Source organism: Eublepharis macularius, chromosome 7, assembly GCF_028583425.1.
Source record: "Eublepharis macularius isolate TG4126 chromosome 7, MPM_Emac_v1.0, whole genome shotgun sequence".
Lineage (NCBI taxonomy): Eukaryota > Metazoa > Chordata > Lepidosauria > Squamata > Eublepharidae > Eublepharis > Eublepharis macularius.
In genome coordinates, this window is record NC_072796.1 from 81167084 (window position 1) to 81190523 (window position 23440).

General features: G+C 42.0%; 1 protein-coding gene across 2 annotated transcripts in view; it reads right to left on the reverse strand.

Annotated features, from left to right (window-relative positions):
- Positions 1-2798: 2798 nt before the first annotated feature.
- LOC129333718 (ras-related protein Rab-10-like) overlaps positions 2799-23440 on the reverse strand; it is a 48621-nt gene continuing 27979 nt past the window's right edge. Inside the window, exons 5-6 of one of the 2 annotated variants that reach the window (XM_054985568.1) lie at positions 13881-13982; positions 2799-4448 (exon numbers count right to left, since the gene is read on the reverse strand). In XM_054985568.1, coding sequence (XP_054841543.1) covers positions 4371-4448; positions 13881-13982 — 180 coding nt within the window. In that variant the 3' untranslated portion in view covers positions 2799-4370. The remainder of the gene's footprint in view (positions 4449-13880; positions 13983-23440) is intronic. The other variant, XM_054985569.1, reaches the window with a different exon arrangement.

Here is a 23440-nt window from a genome sequence, read left to right on the forward strand (position 1 = left end):
AAACTGAGTTGTAGTAATCCAGCCTGGAGGTGACCATCGCATGGATTACTAAAACCAGGTCCTGGGGCAAGAGAGAGGACGCCAATTGCCAGACCTGCAGGAGATGGAAAAAGGCAGTCATGACCTGGGCCTCCATAGAAAGTGTGGCATCCAGGAACATGCCCAGGATCTTCACTGTTGACAAAGGCTGTAATGACACGCCATCGAGAGGTTGGGAGCCAGGGTCCCACGTGTATCGTCCCACAACCCAGGTACAGAACCTCCGTCTTCAGAGGATTCAGCTTCAGTTGACTCTGGCACAACCATCCTGCCACAGTGTTCAGACACTTAGCCAAGGAATCCATCAAACTGGCTGTCCATCAATAAATAAGAGCTGGGTATCATCTGCATACTGGTGACAACCCAGCCCAAATCTACAAACCACCTGGGTAAGGGGGTGCATATAGATGTTAAACAGCATTGGGGAAAGAATCGCACCCTAGGAGACGCTGCACAACAACATGTGGTGGGAGGACATATGTTCCCCTAGTGCCACCCTCTGTCCCCAACTGTGGAGAAAGGAACGCAGCCACTGCAAGGCTGTCCCCTGATTCCCCACGGCAGCGAGGCAGTGGGTTAGCAGATCATAACTGACCATGTCAAATGCTGCCTAAGAGTTCCAACAGTGCTGACCCACCCCAATCCAAGTGTCGCCACAGATTGTCCATGAGGGTGACCAGAGCCGTCTCTGTACAATGACCAGGCCGGAAACCGGATTTTGAACTAACATTCCTCTATAGAATATAAATATGAGAGAATTGGCATTGAAAAAGAAGTCCAGTACATTCTTGGGCAGTGCTAGCACAGGTATAGCAACTGGAACTTCCAAATTCTGGTCTGTCAGATTAGAATTTGACCTTCAATTTCTGTGTCAAAAATGATTTACAGACACTATTACTTACATATCTACAGGCATCTTTTGGGTTTCAAAATAACATTTTTTGTGCTGACAATGGTAACTTGTTTCACCCAGGGTTATTACCCCTAGGCAAGATAGAGGTGAAAGGAACCGATCTGCGTCAAAGGTCACCTATCACCTGAGTTTAGCAATGACTCATGCAAGAGCCTCTGGCTTCTTGTTACCTTGATAAAGAGAATGAGGGGTCGGGGACTGCTTAATATTCTATTATTCTCCTGGTTTTAAAAGTCCAGTCTGGGCACATGAGTGGCTGATGGAAATTATGTGTGTGCCAAAACTAACTCAATAGGTAATTCTGAAAGTGGATTATCAAGGGCAGTAAAAACTTGTGCTAAATAACTGCAGGATTGTTGACGTGCAGGGGGTTCTTTTTTTTTTTAGTAGAGGGTAGTATCCAGTAGAGCACTAATTTTGTGGCAGTTTGGGTGGGCTGGAATGGGTGGGCTGGAATGTTGCTTTAATTGAAGCAATAGGAACACCACAACTAGTACTTCATGTTTTATAATTCACAACTAGTCTTAATTTAGAAAGCCTCCATAGTAAGAGGCTGTGTTAATGAAATGCAGTTCAATCCTAAACAGAGTCACTCCAGTCTAAGCCCATTGAAATCAGTAGCCTTAGACTGGAATAACTGTATCCTCTTAAAAGGTATTTTGTCTTTTTCTACACTAGCTGCCTGTAAGCTAAGCTTACAATTAGCTTTATATGCTGTTAAGTACTGTCTTATCAAATGTGGAATATAATTTAACTTTCCAATGTACACCCTTTAGCAAATGCTGTTTTTCAGCCAGTTCTGGGAATTTTGTAAAGCAGAATCTTCAGAGCCTTCACAAAGATCACAGTAATCTACAGACTGCCACTGAATTGCCTTGTACTGAAAGCCAGTACAGTATATTCCAAATAGCACACTTGAGCCTATTCATCTTCTCAGATGCTCAGGATAACTGTGCTGCTTCTGTTCACAAGAGATGAAAGTGATAGTTGAATGGATAGCTGAAGCTAAAATAAGAACACAATGCTGACTTTGGGGCCCTTCACACATCTAAGCAAGCTACTCTTTCCTCTCTGAGATCCCTCCTAACATTCCTGGTATAGGATCAGATGGAACAATATAATATTTTAACTGGATCTATATGGATACACTACTGTAGCTCTGGCAGCAATTTTTAGAATCAGTGTTACATACTAAGTAAATCCATGTAGTTCTGGTTCCCTTTTTTATTCTATACCTAGGAATTTTTAAAAAGGAGTGGTTATAATGCTCCATGGTTTTCAGTGGTTCTAATGCTCATGGTTTCCATTTTACACACATTTTCTAAAATAAATCTCAGGTTAATTGTCTGTCTAGCAAATAACAATGCCTAGTAGCACTGTGGTAGCTTTACTTACAGCTCATTGCAAATGTAAGATACACAACCCTGGACTTTTTAAAACAGTGCTTGTTAGGTGAATGAAACTATAAGAAATTGAGACGTTTAGAGCAAAATGAGAATTTGAGTCCCCTTCCACAGCTTCTGCACTTCAACAAGCCTTCCCAGATGTCCCCTGTTCCCACTTCAGCTAATTATGTGTACTGAAGAGTATGCTTGGATCCTAAGCCGCGTGACCAGAGTCATGTTAGTGGAAGGCAACTTCCCTGTTTTCACCACAGCCTTTGTGCCCTCTATGGACCTTCAGAAACAGTGTGTGAGGGGCAAAATATGAGCCTGTAACAGTAAGTAAATCAGAAAAAAGTGTTGTCCCCTCCTCCACAGTTCGGTTGGAGGAACTGTTGCTGCAGTCTATAGATTTTTTTAAAGAATCAAGAACAGATACACTATAACAGTAAATATTTTATTAGTCAAATAATCTATGGCAAAAAAGAGTGGGATGCGCCTATTTTTATAAATTTATAAAGTATCTTCACAGCTGTGTGTGGCATTAAGTGTGCTGATTTATAAGAACATGAGGGAGCTAGATAAGATACTTAAAGATGTCTCTCTGGGAACCAAGATCAAGATAATCCAAACTATGGTATTCCCCATATAGGTGTGAAAGACGGTAAAGAAAGCTGACAGGAAGAAAATTGATTCATTTGAAATGTGGTGCTGGTGGAGAGTTTTGCGGATACCATGGACAGCCAAAAAGACAAATAAGTGGGTACTAGATCAAATCAAGCCTGAATTCTCCTTAGAAGCTAAAATGACAAGACTAATGCTATCGTACTTTGGTCACATCATGAGAAGACAAGATTCTCTGGAAAAGTCAATAATGCTAGGAAAAGTGGAAGGCAGCAGGAAAAGAAGAAGACCTAAAACGAGATGGCTTGACTCAATAAAAGAAGCCACGTCCTCCAGTTTGCAGGAACTGAGCAAGTCTATTAAGCATAGAACGTTTTGGAGGTCTTTCATTCATAGGGTCGCCATAGGTCAGAGATTTGACAGCACATAACACACACATAAGATGTGTACACAAACTTAATACCAGAAAGTCATAAAATCTCTGCTAGTTAGATTATACCATTAAGAAACCTCAACTGCAATTTCTGTAAGGGAGTAACACAAATTCAGATGTCTGCAAAACTTTTGGTAAATGGGGTGGCATTTATTTAAAGATGTGTGTTTATACAGCAGTATCTAAGATTTTCTCACAAAGAAGTTGGCTACTGTGCATATTTATCCCTAGTACACATTAAAGCATTACAATTTTGTCATCTACAATCATATCTAAACATCATCAAAATGACTTGAAGAACTGTACTTAGAGCTGGGATATATGTTAAGCAAAATAACACACTAGATAGTCCTTCCTTCCATATTACAGTAGACTAGATAGTGTATCCTTTGCTTCTCCATGCTCTGCTATTTTTTTCTATGAAGCAGCATTTTTTTGAAAGATAGTTTTACACTTGCTGTCTGAAGCACTATGATACTATCCAGCCAGGATTCAGACATGTATTTTTGTGGTATGTGTACCTCTTTGTCTGGGGACCATGAATATATAGCTGTCGTGAGGTAAATATTCTCTAGCTTATCAGGAAGGACTGTATCTCTCTGCAGTACTTAAAAATGGTTCCCTGGATTAGAGTTTTCTGGGGCACTTTTTCACCACACGATATTAAATGAGTTTGGGTTATTGTTTTGTTTTTACCCCAAATACTTTTCTGTATGCAGAAAATAAATTTTAAGTGGTAACTAGCTGTACTTTGGAGATGGTTTACTACTGTACGGGTGACAATGTCCTAAGAGGAAAATTTCTAAAGTCACTTTTTTCTGCACTCTGCCCCCAAAAGTAGAACTGGAATATGGAAATACAACCCTACTGATATTTCCAGTTTGCTATTATACATGAGAAATGGAGAGAGAAAATGTTTTTAGTGCTGGTATCCACAAAATAAACAACATAACCAGACAAACTAAGACAAAACTGTTGGTCACAATTTGCAGCAAGTTCTTTTTTGTGCACTTTCACTTAGGTCCACTACATCTGAGTTGAGTGGTATGCAGGAGCTCTGAAAAACAACAACAAAAAAGCAAATACTAAATTAAGTCTAGTACATGCACACTTTAAAAATACAAATAATTTGAATGGAAATCTTTATGAATTTCATCAAACTTGTCAGTTTACAAGGAGCATCATAACACAATTGTAAGCAGTTACCTTTCTGTGTCCATTGAACACAAGGGGCTTAAAAGGGTGTAATTTTGCTTAGGACTAAACTAAATCAGCAAAGATCTGTGCTACGAGATGACCTCTGTTCACAGTTCTCTTGCATCACAGCAATGTGTATGTTTCTTATTTTAACAGTCAAAAGAGTATGCAGAGGAGTATTGAACTTCTGCTTCTCCCAAGCCTTACCTGCCCCTCATCAGGTTGTTGTTCCAGCCACTTTTCTCCATTTTCTGCTCACTTGTATTATTGAAGTTTAAAGGGAGAAAAACAGCTGATACAGCAGAGTACAGGAAGGTAAGATGCAGGTGGAGGGAAAATTCTGCCCTCTTCTACACGCTTTACTGTTGAAGACCTCCCATCCATACCTGATTTATGTGTGAACTGACATACATAAATGACAGCTACTATCAAATCTAGATTGGATCTTACAAGGTGAAAAATATCAAGAACTCTTTAAATGCTAGTATGTTAATTACAAAAAATCTTAGAAACATCTGTAGATCTAACCCAATATAATTTTGCTCATGCAAAATAAGTATGTGTAAGTGCCTACTCACACGTTTTTAAAGAGCATATAATATCTACATGAGGACTGCTAGAAGAAACAATTAGTGAGAGAACCGTATTTTGCAGTGGAGTGACACCCAGTGGAGATTCTGTTCAAATGATCAGGAGTACATTTTTTTGATTTAGGTACGCTACTTAAAATCTCACCTGGAAATTAATACGTTGCTATCATTTTATGTGAAGTTATATGTTGCAGTTATTCTAACGGAGCTTGCTACTGGGTTACCTCTGTAGCATGCTAGCAGAACTATTTGGTTTCTTGTTTGCTAAGGGAAATATGAGAACTGTTCAGAGCACCATCCTGATGACTATAGTCTTAGGTGTGGTTACTGTAGTAATTAGAGGATGTGTTGATTGAGGATCCACTTATTTTAGAGTGAAAGATGGTTCTCTTGTGCCAGTAGTTGATTGGTAAAAACAACAACAAAAAGGATTATTTTCACAAGTACTAAAGGATGTTGTGCCCTCATTAGGATAGCCCAGTCTCATCAGATCTTGGAAGCTAAGCAGGGTCAGCTGTGGTTAGTACATGAGTGGGAGACCACCAAGGAAGTTGAGGGGTGCTACGCAGAGGCAGGCAATAACAAACTGCCTCTGAATGTGTCTTGCCTTGAAAATCCTACTGGGCTGCCATCAGTCGACAGTGACTTGACACCAAAAAAGGGTTTGTGTGGATAATACGTTTATTTAAATTTACAGAATTTATACCCTGCTTTTTTGCCCTCATCAGGGCCACCAAGGGGGCTAGTAGGTTAAGAAAATAAATAATGAAAATGCATCTTAAAAATCAATAAAACCAAACAAAATATATAATTTAAACAATTAAAACCACGCTAAGATAAACAACTATTAAAACATAGGATAGGAAGGAGGGATCACTCAGGAGAAACAAAAAAACTTTACCCCACCCCCCAGCAGAAGACAGTAAGAGAAGGGGACAGGTGAGTCTCTCTGGGGGGAGTGTTCTAGACATTTGGTGCCATGACAGAGAAGGTTCTCTCCCAAGTTTACCACCCTCCTAATTTCAGAAAGCACTGGCCCCTGAAGCAGGGCCTCTGAAGATGACCTTAGCAGTTGGGTAGGTTTGTAAGGACGCAGGTGGTCCTTCAAGTATGCTGGTCCTAAGCCATGTAGGACTTTAATAGTCAATCAGCATCATGAATTGTGCCTAGAAACAAACTGGGGGCCAGTGTAGCTGGGCCAAGACTAGTATATGCGAGTTTCTGAGTGTTGGTGCTGGTTTAAGTGGTAGGGTACCTGATGCTGGCTTTCTGAAGAAATCCAATGATGACAAAAAATAATTCCTCATAGAATGATCAGTGGTGTTCTGGAAAGTGTCTGCTCCTTAGTGATGAGCAAACATTTTGAAGCCTTATCCAATGACCTACGCTGAAACAAGAAATTTAATAAAAACTTAAGTGTATGTGAAAAGTTTTAGATGGCTGAAAAGCAAGTGGTAAATTCTGATAAACTGTACATTTAAATGATGAGCTGTTAGCAGCTACAGTTGTGCATCCAGCACAATATAGGTAGAGGATAGCATATCAGTTTTGACGCTCAGAATGTTTGAGGATGGAGGTTTGAAAGACCTTCAATTGAATGACATCAAACTACAATAAGAAACACTGTTGCTATTTTTTTTGCTACTACAAATGAATGATCTATGTAAACAAGGATTTGTCCAACTGACTTTTTCAAAGTAAATATTGAATTTCCACAGAACTACAATTTACTACGTTTGCCTGTGTAAAGGCTTAGGTTTGGATTCAGAGATTCTTGTCTGGGAACTCTTGCTGGCACAAAAAGCCCTACATGGTGGAAGAGGGCGTGTTATGTTGGCAGGAGGCTCTTCTGTTAGCAGAACAAAACCTTTGGATCCAGTCACTGGTTTTCATGCTATGCAAAACTTAACACAGCTTACAAAGCACACAATTGCTTTTTGACAGAAATCTGACAGAATTTTTTGAACCAATCTAGCAACGAATTTTGTGCAAGACACACTTTAAGTTAACAATGTTAGTATTTATGTAGTCTATTCATGTTGATGGAGCATTCATATGTTTGATGGTTGTTGTGGATTTTACAGGCTGTATAGCCGTGGTCTTGGCCTGGAAAATCCACAACAACCATCGTTCTCCGGCCGTGAAAGCCTTCAACAATATGTTTCTTCCACTGTGAAATTCTTGTGTGGTATTATGAAAGAAGAATGGACATGAACTTGCCTGTATCATAATTCAGATATGTACCTTATGAATAACCATCCACAATTACTCCCTATTTCACAGACTAGGAACTGAGGCAGTGCGTGGTTTGTCCAAAGTCAATCCACCACAACTTTAGCTGACCATGGAGTAAACTTGCATTTTTTGAAGTCCAGTTCAGTACTAGTAAACTCTGGACTATATTTGCTATTTTAGATTTCTCTTCACCATAAAAAAATTAAAGAATAACATTTTTACAGGATTTACATTTAAACAGTATGGTTTATTTATTTAGAACATTTTTATACCTCCTCTCCAGGAACCGGTCCAAGGCAGCTTACAAAATTAAAATAAAAACAAAACAGTAAATTATATTAACGGATCCTGTTGGTTTCTAGGCAGCTCTGGGGAATTTTGAGAGCCTACATAGTGACTCTGTGAAGGCCTGGTAGCTGCTGGGAATGATAGGCTAGCTAGGGCCATAAACAGAGTTGCTCCTCGGCATGCTCTGTGAGGCCCCCAGCACCTTGGTTTAGCAGGGAGCTGGATGATATGGACCGGAAGACAACTAAACAATGCTGGCAGAAGATGGCTAAGGCAGAACAGACGGAAACTCAATCCATCCCTGTGCACAAACTCACTATCTAGACTTGGGCAACCTGGCTACACTGATCCATGCTTCTGTAACCTCATAACTGGATTACTGCAATGTGCTCTACATGGGGCCGCACCTGAAGACAACCAGGAAACTACAACTGGCCCAGAATGCCAGCTGCCGGGAACACGTTTTGAAACAGCTGTTTTGAAACAGCTACATTGTCTGCCAGTTTGTTTCCAAGTTCAATGCTAGGTGCTGATTATGACCTTTAACATCTTTCAAACCTGGGGTCCATGTATTTGAAGGACTGTCTCCTTTCATATGTTCTGGTGTGCCAACTACAATCCGTTTGCTGGCTGTTCTGCTACCCAGGGTGGCTTTTTGGTATCAACCAGAGCCTGGGTCTGCTCTGTAGAATAGGCTCCCTGATGAGGTGAGGGGGAGCCCCATCCCTGGAGGTATTCAGGAGGTGCTGCGAGGCTTGCTTGTTTGCCAGGGCTATTGAGGGGGTGTGAAGAACAGCCATCTTTTAAGGGGGAGGAGAGATTTTATCTTAGTTTTAATCTGGAATTTAAAAAATTGTTTATTCTTATTTTTCATTTATACCCCACCTTTCTTCCCCAATGAGGCTCCAAAGCAGCTTACATCATTCTCCTCCATTTTATCTTCACAAAAGCCCTTTGAGGTAGGTTAGGCTGAAAACATATGACTGGCCCAAGGTTACCCAGCAAACTTTCATAGCAGAGAAGGAAACCAAGAATGGGTCTCCCAGATCCTAGTCTGTTGCTCTAGTCAGCATTTCAAAAGTTCCAGACATGTAATTCAATAACTGCTCTTTTAAGCGGAGGGAGGAGGAGGAAATACCAAATTAGTAAAAATGAGGACACAGGCTCAATTAGCAGATAGTCATGATGCCAGTTTTAAATACATGTGTGCATTGGCCCTCATCAGGCAATTTTATGTCATATTTTAACATGCTCAAAAATGTGTAAGATTACATTTGGTACAGAATGTTGCACTGAGAATGCTGCCTGGAGTGGATCACAGGGAACATGTAACTCCAGTCTTGTTCTGTCTATGTTGGCTTCCAGTTTGCTTTCAGGCCCAATTCAAAGTGCTGATATTGATCTTTAAAGCCCTACACAGCTTAGGACCTGTATACCTTAAGGATTGCCTACTCCCATACAAACCTACTCAACCATTACAATAATCTTCAGAGGACCTGCTTCAGCTATCCTTGTAACCTGAGGGTAGACAGGTGGCTACCCAAGAAAGGGCCTTCTTGGTTGTGGCACCAAAACTGGAATTCCATCCCCTCTAACATCGTCTTCTGCTAGCGGGTGAAGACTTTTTTGTTTCATCTGACATTGACCCTCCTTGATGTTTAAGTGCTTTTACAGAAGCACTGTTTAAAGTTGGGTTTTGACGTCACACCTTGATGGCCCTAACTGGGCAGAAAGGCGGGATTCAATCATTTAAAAGAAATATGGGTTAGGAAATTTACAAAAGTAATGAAAAACAATCTCAGAATAATGCAAAAACATGTAAAATAAGGTCAGACAGCTCCATGCCATTCCCTGATGCTGAAGTTAATTGTCTCCTGGATCTTGTCAAAACACACATTAAGCAGAAGAGTCTGCAATGTTAGTATTGACATACTTCCATTAATGCACAGTTAAGGAAAAGTACTCCTGAAACATCTAAATAGGAGAAAAAGGCAACACTTCAGTTATTCCTAATATTAGATACTATATATGGCACATTCAGACTGCTTGAGATGAGGCATAGACTAATTGGCAAATCTTGTGGAACAGTGTGTGTGAAAGATAAGTGCCTTTGATTATTGATATAGCAGATTGGATCCTATGGAGCACAAATGTAAGGGGTGCAGGTCTTTCCCACATTCCTTCTTTCCCCAGCTGACTTCAAACCTGCCAAATAGTGATGCAAAAAACTGTAACAGTGGTGGGGAAAAGCCACGAGGCCTAGAGGCTTCACTGAGGCACTGGCAAAACTGCTTTCTTCTCTCAGTGGAAAATTCCACTGCACAGAAGTGGTGCAGTCCATGAGCTGCATGGCCTTTTGTCCTTTTGAGTCCTGCAACCACTAGTATTAGCATTTTGGAAGACTCAGAAACTACTGGAAGGAGGAGCACATGTATCTAGTGTATTATCAATATAACTTGCATATTTAAAGGAGGGGAATTTTGGGCCCATGTTTGTCAGATGATAAGATCTGAAAGGAGCTGCTGTTCCCTTCCTGGTACAGGTATTTAAACCTGGGTGTGGCCAGAGTCTTCTGATATGAGCAAAAGGAATCTGGACTTTTGGCTGATAGCTTGCAGCCAGTAGCTCTGAATGAGCCAATACAGTGAGTCCAGGATTAGCCCACGATGCTGAAGAAGTTGTTGGTTTGTTTAAATTTTATTTTTATGTTCCTTTGTGAGCTGTTTTGAGTACCCAGTGAGGAACTTCTGATCTCTACTCCTGACCACGTGGGAAGGGGGAATCGTAGGAAGCACAGTTGGCACCTAATGCTGCTAAGGAATGCTACTCCAAACCAGCTCACAAACAACAGTCTCAAAAATACCATTCTGGAGGACCATCAGCTGTCTCCAAAATACTGGTATTTTTGTATAGAGTGCATGAACACCTCTGTTCATAAAACCAATGTACTTTAAATACCTTGGTTCCTGACCTTTAAAATTACCTCCCAAACATACTTGTTTGGGGAAATCTATTACTGAGCTATTTCATAATTTATGTCCTCCTCTTTCATAGCCAATTACATTTGGGACCAATCTCAGGTATCTGACTGTTGACTTGCAAATGGCTGCATCCTTCAAATAGTCAGAGGAAAGCAAGTTGCTACAGCAATGCACAGGAACCTGGGAGTCAATTGAACAGGAAATACACTCTGTTCTACCACCACTCTGTAAGTTCTCCTCAGTAAATCCCCAAGCCTTCTGCTATCACATATTTATATATTCCTACCACAAGACATGCTATCATCATAAGAGTACTTTTAGGTTAGATGAAACTGTTGACTGAATAATATCATAAACTGTAACTGTAGTCACCAGCAGCAGCAGAACACAGCAGGTTAACACATGCATACTCACACACACACACATTGGCTAATTACTTAATTCTAATGACTTAAAAATTGGTTAGCTCAAGTATCACAGCAACACTGAATCAAAGCCGAGCATGGCTCTGAAGAGACAGTATATAAATATTCTAAATAAATAAATCGTATTACTTTAAAAGAAGTAATTATTGTTTGTTTCTGCCATTTCAATTGTCATGTGTTTTGAGACAAACATGGTGAATTATGATCAGGTCATTACAGACAGCTAATCTACTCAGGTCCCCTCTCCATTTCCCATGGAAGCCGTATATCTCCTTGTTCAACTGACAGAGAACAGCCTTCGTCTTTCCTCAGATGGGAAACACAGGAGAAATGCCAACAGCTACAAAATATTTTATTTATTTAGGAAATTGTTATGCTGCCTCTCCAGAGCCCTGTTTGAAGTGGTTGATTCTGACTCAGAAGGGACAAAGAGACATGGGAAAAATATTGATGAAGCTCTGAGGCATTAATAACTGCGGCTCTGTGCTTCATTGGTATACCCGCAGGTGGCACCTGTGCTAAATGTATGCAATGCCTCAGTTGCAGAAAACCAATATGAAACATTCTGTACATTTCATAGTCCCAAAATAATTATATTTGGAAGTAGGTTGTATCATGCTTCTCTTCCTTTCTTCCAAAACAGCTGACATGAGGCTCGGGCAATCTCCCATCTAGGCAGAGATGTACTTATCTTTTTTAGCAAACTGCATGCATTGTGTGTCCTCAGACCATTTCCTGGGATAGTGGTTATCAGCCCACCAAAATATAAGCATTACTCCTCTGAAGAAGTAACCCAAAACAAAGCTTTTATTAATGTGAAAGCATTCAATTAGAAGCCATCTGACCACATCTTACAGCTAACAGTATCAACTAATAGCAACATCTGATTCTGTCCCTACTGTGTTCATTTATCTCAGTTATGAATAAGATGCATTTCTGATTGCAAGTACAAGTTTTATATAACTATTATTTATGGTTATTGACAATAATAATAAAATGCAAGGGGAATATTAGTTTATGTAAAACAAATTCAAAGTGTCTTGCTACATACTTAAGTACCAAAAATTATCATGTCAACTGGATCCTACCAAGCTATTCCACTGGCAGCTTCTTACATCAGCAGTGGGTTACTTATTGTGCTGGAACAACATGCTGACACCAGTGGAATGGAGTGGTAGGATCCAATCCTCAGGCCTCATTATATACTATGCCTTTAAAGTGTCTCTTGATTTTGTCTGTTCTGCCAGTAATTAATTCAGGAGTGTTCAAATCACTGCAATATAAAAGGTGAATTTATTTTCATGGGGAAATTAAAGTTTTTAATCTGACCTAGTTCACATCCATTCAAGACTAAATTTTGAATTCAGATTAAATATCCACTTACATCCCTAGTCCACTGGTGTCCCCATGTAAAGGGTCAAATCGTCCTAACAGCCTGCAGTTTTTGGTCAGGACGATCATTGGGAAAACCTTCAGAATAGGCAGGGAACTTATTTATTTTCCTGGGCCATACAATGACAGTTGAATTACATCATAATCAGAAGCACTTTTGCAGATGAGTTTGTAGATGTGTAGCCAGGGCCGAATCCACATGTCTCAAGTTTTCTGCTTTTTTCCCGCCTATTATTCGCTTCTCAGAGGGCTGTTCACATACTCTTACCTCAATCCCACCATTCTCTCGCATCTTTCGCGTTGCGCCTCAGATGAATTTGTCATGCGTTCAAACGCTTCTCTTGCACGGTTCTCACCGTGGATGTGGACAAATAGAAGCCTTTCACAAGGAGACTGCCCCCTTCAAACCACCCCACTTCCGTGTTTGCAGCCTTTCCGGAACACCGTCCCTCTTTGCCATGCAATTATCAATTTTTTCCACTCTCTCTGCAGCATGCCTTCCTGCACCGCCCTTTCCCTTTTTTTAAAAAAGGGGACTTTCCCAGCATTGTTGCACAATCCTGGCCATAAATCTTAATCAGGGTGCTCCAAAATCCCCACGGAGACATCAAGGGGTGGCGTCATTTCCATTTCCATGTCACTTTTAGGATGCTGAACAGTTGGAAATATCAGTGGCTGTTAAAATTAATTTTTTTTAAACTGTTGAAATTACCATTATGGTGGAAATCCGTCATTCTAACATTACATTCAAGCATCAAATAATTAGTTTGCCCGTCTGGAGAGTTTGGATCACCCCCACTTTAAATATAAGTTCAAATTAGCCCGCCAGAATAATGGTCCAATGGATTTCAAAGAAGAAGGCATAGAATAACATTAACCAATCACAGGTATCATAGGGGTGTGGCCTCGCCATAGCAATTTAGCAAAAAAACACTATAGCAGAAATCTGATGAAAAAATGAAAGAAAAAAAAAGGAACGTGATGTCATCGGCTACGTCCGATCTAAACCCGCCCCGTATTGCATGATTCTACCAGGGATGTGGACGAAGTATAACGCGAGGCAGCGGCAGTAAGAGAAGGGATGTGAACACAGACTGGGACATTGCGGGTTAGAATCCAGCGCGATTAAAGCACGTGAAAAGTGGAAGGTAGGGAAGTGTGGTTTTTGGCCCAGTAGATCCACGTGTTTAAAAATTCACTTTCCTGGCTCATATATTTTCGTTCTTCCAAACTACTCTTGTAAAGACTGCAACACTCAGAAGTAGCTCATATTAGTACTTCAGCTACATCTCTTCATTCACAGGATGTGATCTAGTTATGAGGGGAGGGGGTGTGGCGTTTGCTTCCATCTCAATTCTCATCTATCTTCCAACAAGCCTACCTTGTCCAGTATTTCTTGGGCTAGTACTGAAAAGGCATGTTCAATATTTATATTGTTCTTAGCACTGGTCTCAAAGAAGGGTATTCCATACTCCCATGCCAGCTGGAAAACAAAAGGGAATGAAATACTATGTGTTTTGATGTTCAGTAACAGAAGAACTAATTCATAGCACCCCCTCCAAAGAAAAACACCAAAACAGGATCTTACAGTCCTGATTATGAATATATGTATACATTGAAATCACATGTATACTTTGAAATATGAAAGTAAAATATTTAGGATTATGATGAAAACATATTCTGAGTCACTGTGTTATCTAATAATTGTAATAATTAGGAAAGAACCGTCTTCAATTTTCTGGGAGTCCTTGCAATTTCACTAACCCACAGCAAAAATCCTCAAAATAGTACCACTCACTGGTTCTCACTTTCATAACTGCATGATTATGTAATACAATTAAGAGATGTACTACATTTTAACTTTAAAAAATTAAATTAAATTATACCATGGCATATAAATACAACTTGCAGTTTAAACATAATTTTAAAATCTTTACCCATTCCAGCAAGAAATAGATTCAAAGTAAAAGACCTATTAATTCCTTTATTTGTACCGAAAAGAGCTTTTAAAAAGTCTCTGGGTAAAACCAAAAGGATTAAGAAGTAATAGTGATATTGTGGTGGGGATCTGCTATAGACCACCAAGCCAGGTAGAGGACTCGGATAAGAAGCTCCTAGAACAAATTACAAAGTTCACAAGGAGCTGGGACACAGTAATCATGAGAGATTTCAACTACTGGATAACTGTTGGAAGTCTAACTCTGCTAAAAATGAAAAGTCAAATACATTCCTGACTTGTCTGCCAACAACTTCATTTTTCAGAAAGTGGAGAGGGAAACAAGGGGATCTTGGACTTGATTCTCACCAACAGGGAAGAACTGGCTGACAAAGTGAAAGTAGTAGGCACCCCGGGTAGTAGTGGCCATGTAATTTTGGAATTTACAGCCTTGAGGAAGGGAAAAACTGTACATAGTCAGACATATAGGTTGCATTTCAGGAAAGCAAACTTTAACAAGCTGAAAGTTATGCTGGGTAGAATCCCATGGTCAGAAATACTTGAGAAGGGAGCTCAAGAGGGGTGGAGTTTTTTAAAAGCAAAATATTGAAGGCACAATCACAAATAATTCCTAAGGAAAGGAAAAATTGGAGAAGCCTAAAGAAGCCAAGGTGGCTCCATAAACAGCTTTTGAAGGAGTTGAGAAATTTTAAAAAAGACTCATTTACAGAATGGAAGGAGGGTCTTATAACCAAGGATGAATATAAATAAATAACCAGTCTTTGTAGGGAGAGTGTTAGAAAAGATCAAGCTCAGTATGAGCTTAGGCTAGCAAGAGATGCTAATAACTACAAAAAAGGGTTCTTTGCTTATGTTCAAAGTAAGAAAAAGAGCAAGGACATGGTAAGACCATTACAGGGACAGGAAAGTGAAATTATAACAGGTGATGAAGAGAGGGAAGAACTGTTCAATTCTTACTTTTCCTCAGTCTTCCCATGAGGGAAATGGTTCTCAACATGGCAATAACAGAACACATGATGGAGGAAGGGAGTTACAGCCAAGGATCAACACAGGGGTAGTACATAATCACCTAGTTTGTTTTAATGAAACTAAGTCCTCAGGGCCAGATGAATTGCATCCAAGGATACTAAAAAAAACTTCACGGATGTAATTTCTGAGCCTCTGTCCATTATTTTAAAGAATTTTTGGAGAACAGGTGAGGTGCCAGAAAAGTGGAGGTGGGCAAATGTTGTCACCATCTTCAAGAAGGGGAAAAAGGAGGATCTGGGTAACCAGACCCATCAGTTTGACATCTATACCTGAAAAAGTTTTATAAGAAATAATCAGTCCTTGAGCATTTAGGAAGGATGGCTGTGATTACTAAGAACCAGCATGGGTTTCTCAAGTTTAAGTCATGTCAGACTAACCTTATTTCTTTTTTTGAGAAATTTCTCCCTTGCTAGATAGGGGAATGTTGTAGACATTGATTTCAGTAAGGCTTTTGATAAGGTTCCACATAATATCCTTGTTGACAACTTGATAAAATGTGGCTTGGATCCTATTACTCTTAGGTGGATTTGTAACCAGTTGACAGATCGCACCCAAAGGGTGCTTGTTAATAGTTCCTCATTCTCTTGGAGAAGAATGACAAGTGGAGTGCCTCAGGGATTGGTCCTGGGATCTGTTCTGTTCAACATTTTAATAAATTATGTGGATGAAGGAATAGCAGGAGAGCCAGTTTTGTGTAGTAGTTAAGAGCGGCGGGACTCTAATCTAGAGAACCAGGTTTGATTCCCCACTCATAGCAAGCTGGGTGACCTTGGGTCAGTCACAGCGCTTGGGAGCTCTCTCAGCCCCACCCACCTCACAGGGTGATTGTTGTGGGGATAACAACAACATACTATGTAAACCGCTCTGAGTGGGCGTTAAGTTGTCCTGAAGAGCAGTATATAAATCAAATGTTGTTATTGTTGATTGTTTTTATTATTGTTAATACATTTGCAGGTGAAACTAAATTGGGAGAGGTAGCAAGCATGGTAGAAGACAGAGTCAGGATACAAGATGATCTTGACAGGCTGGAAAACTGGGCTAAAACAAATAAAATGAACTTCAACAGAGATAAATGCAAAGTTCCGTATTTAGGTAGGAAAAATCAAATGCATAATAATAGGATGGGGAAGACTTGCCTTGGCAGTCGTATGTGTGAAAAGGAACTAGGGGTCTTAGTAGATCATACACTGAACATGAGTTAGTAGTGTGATGTGGTAGCTAAAAAGGCAAATGTGATTTTGGGCTGTATCAACAGAGGCATAGTGTCCAGATCACGCGACGTAATGGTATCATTCTCCTCTGGTTAGATCTCACCTAGAGTATTGTGTTCAGTTTTGGGCACCACAATTTCAGGATATAGAAAAGCTGGAACGTGTCTAGAGGAGAGCAACAAAGATGGTGAGGGGTCTGGAGACCAAGTCCTATAAAGAAAGATTGAAGGAGATTGGTTTGTTTAGCTTGTAGAAGAGACGACTGAGAAGTGATATGATAACCATCTTCCAGTACTTGAAAGACTGTCATATAGAGGATGGTGCAGAGTTGCTTTTCATTGGCACAGAAGGTTGGACCAGAACCAACGGGTTGAAATTAAATCAAAAGAGTTTTTGGCTAAACATTAGGAAGAACGTCCTGACAGTTAGAACGGTCTCTCAGTGGAACAGCCTTCCTTGGGAGGTGGTGGGCTCTCCTTTTCTGGAGGTTTTTAAGCAGAGGGTAAATGGCCATCTGACTGCAATGCTGATTCTGTGAACCTAGGCAGACCATGAGAGGAAGGGCAGGAAGAGTTACATCACTGCTTAGTTCTCATGGCCCCTTCTTCCATGCCCAGGGTAATGCTAATCACCATCTTGGGGTCAGGTAGCAATTTTCCCCCAGGCCATTTCAGCTAGGGATCCTCACGGCATTTTGACATCTTCTGGTCATGGAGCAGGAGTCACTGGGGATGTGTGTGGGGTGGAGGTAGTTGTGAATTTCCTGCACTTAGATAAACCGAAAACAAGTACATATATACAAAAATACTTGTTTACAATTTATTATGCATACTTATAAGCTGACCAGTACTTATTACAATTTAATATTTAGTAAAATTTATTTTACTAAATTTAAAATTTAATAAAATAAATAAAATTTTCCATCCTGTTTGTCTTATCTTTGTTGAGGTATAACAACATTAATGTAATAGTTCTGAAAAAATCCTTTGGGTATTGTTTAAAACATACCTAGTATCTTTTAAAAACCAAGCAGTAAGTTATTTTCAGTGGAAATATCAGTTGTGAAATATGGCATTTTATGAAACGTCTGTCAACAAAATTTGAGCAACAGTATCTGAAAACATGTCAATTGACAACTGACAGCACAATCCTAAGTAGCGGTGCCGAAAATGCTTAAGAAGCCGACTAGCCCCACCGCTGATGTATCTTGTACTTACGCCATCATAAAACTGATTTATGCTGGCAAAGCTTCTCAGCACCGTGTAAAGGGATTTTTCTGACCTTTTACCTATATGAGCTCTTATTGAAGCTGCCCTCTTACACAGGAGGCAATTTCTGCCTCGATGGGTAAATTCCTTCTCTCTGATAAAGCTGTGGGTCGTGATGAACCTACGGTAAGGAGAGAATGTCAATATTTCTTTTGTTTTCATTTTCTTTTTTGCCTTAGATAAGCAGTCTCTTAGGGTTTTTTACCTATAACAAAAGTATGGCTTCAGAAATTTAAATGTGTTTATACTATGAGATCTGATTTGTCCTGTCACTTTAGGACCATTGGTGCCATGTTTCTTGGAGGGCTGTACTTCTGAAGAATTATTTGTATTAACCATTGGATCTTATATTCTGTAAACAAATAGCAATTATTAGAGCTGAAGGGTATAAAAAGCCCTTCAATAGAACTAGTCTTTACCAATGTGTCATGGGCTTATCAGTATAAAGAAATAAACTCATATTCCTTTGCCTTTGGTGTCTTTAATTGTATAAAGTCATTGGATGTAAGCGGAATATGAATAAAACGCAGAGTACTTCATATAAAATCCTCTTACACGCCGCTCTGCTGCTGCACTTGGCAGGGGGCCTCCACAGACCACCACTGGCAGACCTGAAGCATAAATCCCAGCTCTGGTGTGGGAGGGGGTGAGCCGGGGCAGGGTGAGAGACAGTCAGATCCCTAAGCTGCACCAGGCTGGGGAATGCCCCAAACTGAGGAGAAAAGTTATGCCACGAAAAAGGTGGTGTAGCTCACAGGCATCCATGTAATGGGAAAAGTTGACTGCCCCTCATGCACAGGCCTGCCCAGATGGCCTGGAGAAACACAAAATGTCAACTAAAGCTGCAACTAATCTGCTTGTGCCCCAGCAACAGCTAAGCCTCCTCCGTGGCACCCAATCATGCCCCTCCCATCCTACATAAACTTCATCCAGTATGCCTATGAACTCAGTAAGTAGGGGGCATGGCATGGGGCTCTGTCTGAGAGCCCTCTAATGTGGGGCCTTAAGGGTGTGAGGCACCTCTGTAGCAGGGAGAACACAGACTGGGCACTTTGAAAAATTAGGCAAGCACTTTGCACTCCTAGCCCAGGAGTCTACAATGTCTGACTAACATCTGTTCCAGAACCCTAACAAGTCCCCCATTCCAGAGTCTCGGCTTGAAGGGGCAAAGACACACTGGCAAGTAAGAAGGAGCTGGCTGCCCTGGCTTGTTCATCCACATCAACCTCCCGTTCCCCTTGAATAAGGGCAGAAGCCATCCACAAACTACTGGTCTTCACAACGAAGGCCAGTGTAGCATGTTGGGGAGGAATGGCCAGACCCTGGCCCTCTTGCCACCATCTCCATGTCTAAAAGAAGTGGAAGCTCCCTGGGAAGTGTACTCATTAGAACTGCCTCAAGGTGGAGTTTGCTCATAGCCCGTAACAGGGCTATGTGCAGACTACCTTGATTAGACTCCCTCCCACCCAGTAGAGGCCAGGGCACAACTGTGAGTTGGGGTGCCTTGGAGCTGGCTGGCTGTCCTCCCGTTAAGATGGCCAAGCAACCCCTGGGCGCATTCAGAGCTTCATGCAGCAGCAGCGGGAGGAAAGCAAGCTGATGCACTCAAAAGAGACATCCTCATTGCACTTGGATGCCAGCAGCCTTTGCATATGGGAGTCTCCTACCCCTTCATGGGGCCATGGACCCTCTTGAGGTATGGCAGACCTGGCCATACCATCACTGCACAGGTCTCTGTTTTCCTTCAGACAGGTGACAATTCAACAGGGAGACATGGGAGCATGGTGGTCGCAGTCCCCGGCAATCTTCTCAGACTGCATTTCCAGCCTGGCTGCAGGAGCATTCTCCCTCAGGCACATTCGACTTGCAAGTCTGCCTTACTCACTCAGAAATAGCACAAGGGCTAGCTCTGCCTGCCTCTGAAAGGCTCCTGGGAACAGCGTGCACAGGCACAGTTGCCACCCTGGATGAAGGGAGCTGGCAACCTGTGTCCAGACATCCCCTTCATGCTTGGCAGGTCAATAAAAGTCAGGATTGTACCACAACTCTCTCCTTGTCTGTTTGCTTGTGTGTGGATGACCGTAGCTCCATGTCCCTCCCTGCCCCAACTCCCCCCCCCCATCTGCCACTTCTGGCCTCTGGTTTGGAGTTGGTAATGATGAAGTGGCTCCAGAAAGTGTTCCAGGAACCACTGGACCTCTGTTTTGTTCTGCTGCACAAGACACCTGTGGTCCAGTGGTACTGTCATGGGGCTCAGTGATAGCAAGGACTCCTCAGGAGGAGAGAATCCTCGTGTAGCCAGCCTAGCCAGCCCTGACTCAGCAGAAGCTGGTGACCAGGATGAACAGTTGCTGGTGGAGCAGAGTCCACAGCCAGCAGTTGAGCCAGAGGCACCGACACCTTCTAGCTCCAACACCACCAGTGAAGCTCAGCCACAGTCCTCAGCCAGCCGAGACAGAGGCACCGACACCCTCCAGCTCCAGCACCATTGGTGAAGTGCAGCCAAGGACATCCAAACCTTCAGCCTCACCAAGAGAGCACCACAGACAAAGGCAACGTGCAGAGCTGCAGGAGAGGCGGCAAAGTGCTCCTGGCCAGACGCCAGCTGCTTGTTAAGAGCGATGAGGCGTGACCACAGGATAGCTCCCAAGCAGCTGGCTGCAAGCCCAACCTGCCTATAAAATTCAGGCACGGAAGTCCAGGAAGCATGGAACCAACAAGTCGGAATCCTGTTCCTGCTGCAACCACTCCGCTGAACGTTGCCTGGCCCTTGCCTTGCTCTGTGACCTCCAGACTGCACCTTGACTCTGTGTAGCCCTCAAACTGACCGGTGATCGGCCTACAGACCTTCTGACTTGGTTTTTGGACTTTAGACTCACTCCTGGCTTTGGACATATTCAGACTTCAGACTGGACTTGGACTACTCTGCTTGAGCTGGCCCAGCCACATACCTTGGAGGCTGAGGCCTCTTATTCCCTCTCAGGCATACTGCAGGAAGTGGGGTGGGATTTGAAGTTCTGTTCACGTGTGGCTGTCCTGGGTAGGGGGACTCTAAGGGGATCCCACATTCTCTCACAGCACTGCTGGCATTTGGTAAACCATGCAGATGGTTAACACATGGGGGGGGTCATCCAAGGATGTGGCAGAGGAGGAGTTGTGGAGCAATGTGCCAGCCAAAATGATGGATCTCTGGAATATCCCATTGGTTAGGCCAGCCTGCTCCCCCTTTGCTGTTTGCAAGGGAGGAGGAGTCAGACACAGAGCTTTACCCCGCCACTCCCCCTCCGGCCAAGTGGGGTTGCCCCAGGAGCCGCAGGGATGCTCTTCCAGCTCCTTTCTACTGAGTCATGCTGATTTGTGTGATATTCTCTGTCTGGCCCCATGCAACTGGTCTAGCCCCATGCAACATCAGAGTTGAAGAGGGTTCCCTCTTGGCATGTCTCTTGGGAACCTCCTCTCCTGGCTGCAAGGTTTGGGGGCTAGTCCTGAGCGTTGGAGGTGTGGATTTGAGCCTGGTCTAGGACTTCTTGGACTTGCTGCCTTTCTGTTTTTACTTTTCTGGGGGAGGGGTGTATGTGGCTCAGAGTGGAGGGGCATTTGCAACTGCGTTGTGCTTTGACTGCCAGCCTGGCTCTTACTAGAAATGGAATGGGCACCCTGTATGCCGCATGGGTGTGTGTCCATCTGAGCTGGGGAGGAGGCCTCTTGAGCCAGGTGCCTTTCTTGGGGTGCCGTTGTCATGGGGTCTTTGCTCCCTGTCTGCCTGCTCTCTGTGGGGGAGGGGAGTGGCATTAGCAGGTGGTAGCTGCAATTGCTGCTAGGGCTCCACTTTTTCCTGCCATTCCCGGAGCTGTTGATGGCAGCTGTTATGGGACTGGTGGATGTTGCTGTAGTTTTTGTGGAAACAAGAGAGTGTGCTCAGCTGGCCATGCCTTCCTGGCCTCGCCTATCGATGTATCTCCCTGCTGAAAGTTCTCTGAGATTTGACTGACGCTGCTGAAGTTACACAGGCATCTGTACATCCCCACCCCAGCAGGACTTAGGATTGCTCTGCCTGATACTCATTGCCAGCCCTACATTGAAACATTCTTATTAAAATTAATTTTGTTTCAACTTTTTTAAAAAAATTGTTTTTTTACTCATGGCAATCTTTGAGATATTTACCCGCAATCTCAGTATCCTCATAGTATACCATCTGGAGTCCTTGTTTTAAAATGGCTGGCATTTGAAAGTGAAAAAAAATCCTGTTGTCTCCATCCAATTTTAAAATACAACTGGTGTTCAAAAAAATTTGAGACTATTTATATAATACATAAAAGTCCATGTATTTATATAAAGCTTTGAATACATACTATTTTTGTGTTTGCAGTGACATTTGTCATGGATACTTTTCAAAACACAAGGTTCTCCTGGTGGGAGAGCAGGAAAGAAACAGGAAAGAAAGGTCAAATAAACCGAAGAAGGAAAGAACCAGCATGACTTTTTGAACATCCTATTTCATTATTTTACCTAATTTCAATGTAACTCCCTCATAGATGTCTTTCCTGCAGGTTAGCACAGAGAAAGGCACAGAATCTACTTCTATTTTGAGCAGCTCTAATTACTAGTTACGTTTTACAAGAGGAACAAAGGAAAAGGATTGAGGTATCTGTGCCAACAGGCAAAGAAGAGCAAACCTTTTAATCAATTCCATTAGGAAGATTCAAGATTCTCATCCAAACAAAATTTATCCTAGAAACTCCGTATGAATTCTTGTCGCTCACCTTCAGTAAGCAAGTGTGGGGCAAGCTGATAAACCAACTATTTTATTTTACTATAAAGCAATTTAAAATGTAATCCTAAGAACGCACTGTGGGGACTAAGCCCCTGAGCAGACTTCAGTAGGATTCTGAATAGACCTTCTTAGGATTGTGCAGCTAATGGAGCAAAAAGTAACAGTGCAATCCTAAGAAGAGTTACTCCAGGTTAAGCTCATTGAAAAATGGACTTAGACTGCAGTAACTCTTCTTAGGATTGTATTGAAAATCTGTTTATCCTTTTCTTTGTTAGTGATGTGGATGCTGCACTTGTGGATGTGCTAGGTTGCAAAATAGGCCAGTGGAGGAAATTGGTACGGGTGCATACTGCTGGAGAATGCTGCAAGACTGGAATGAGCAATAACTGCTGAGTGCGATATACAGAGACCAGAACCGGGTACCCAGCTGGTGGGTTACACTGAGCAAAGCAAGCATTCTTCTCAGCTTGGATACTTTGTTGGGGGAGGAACAGACAGCAGCTGAGTAAAATGTGAACAAAGCAAGCATTCCACTGATACCATTTTCCTGAACTGAAGCAATATCTGGGAAAGCAGCTATTTGCCATACTGATGCAATAGAGAAATGGTGTGATGAAGGCTTAATGCTCTTCTCCCTGTGCCTCACTCCTGATCTGAATTAGTCCCACATGTGATTGGAATTAAGTTCCAAGCACAGGACTC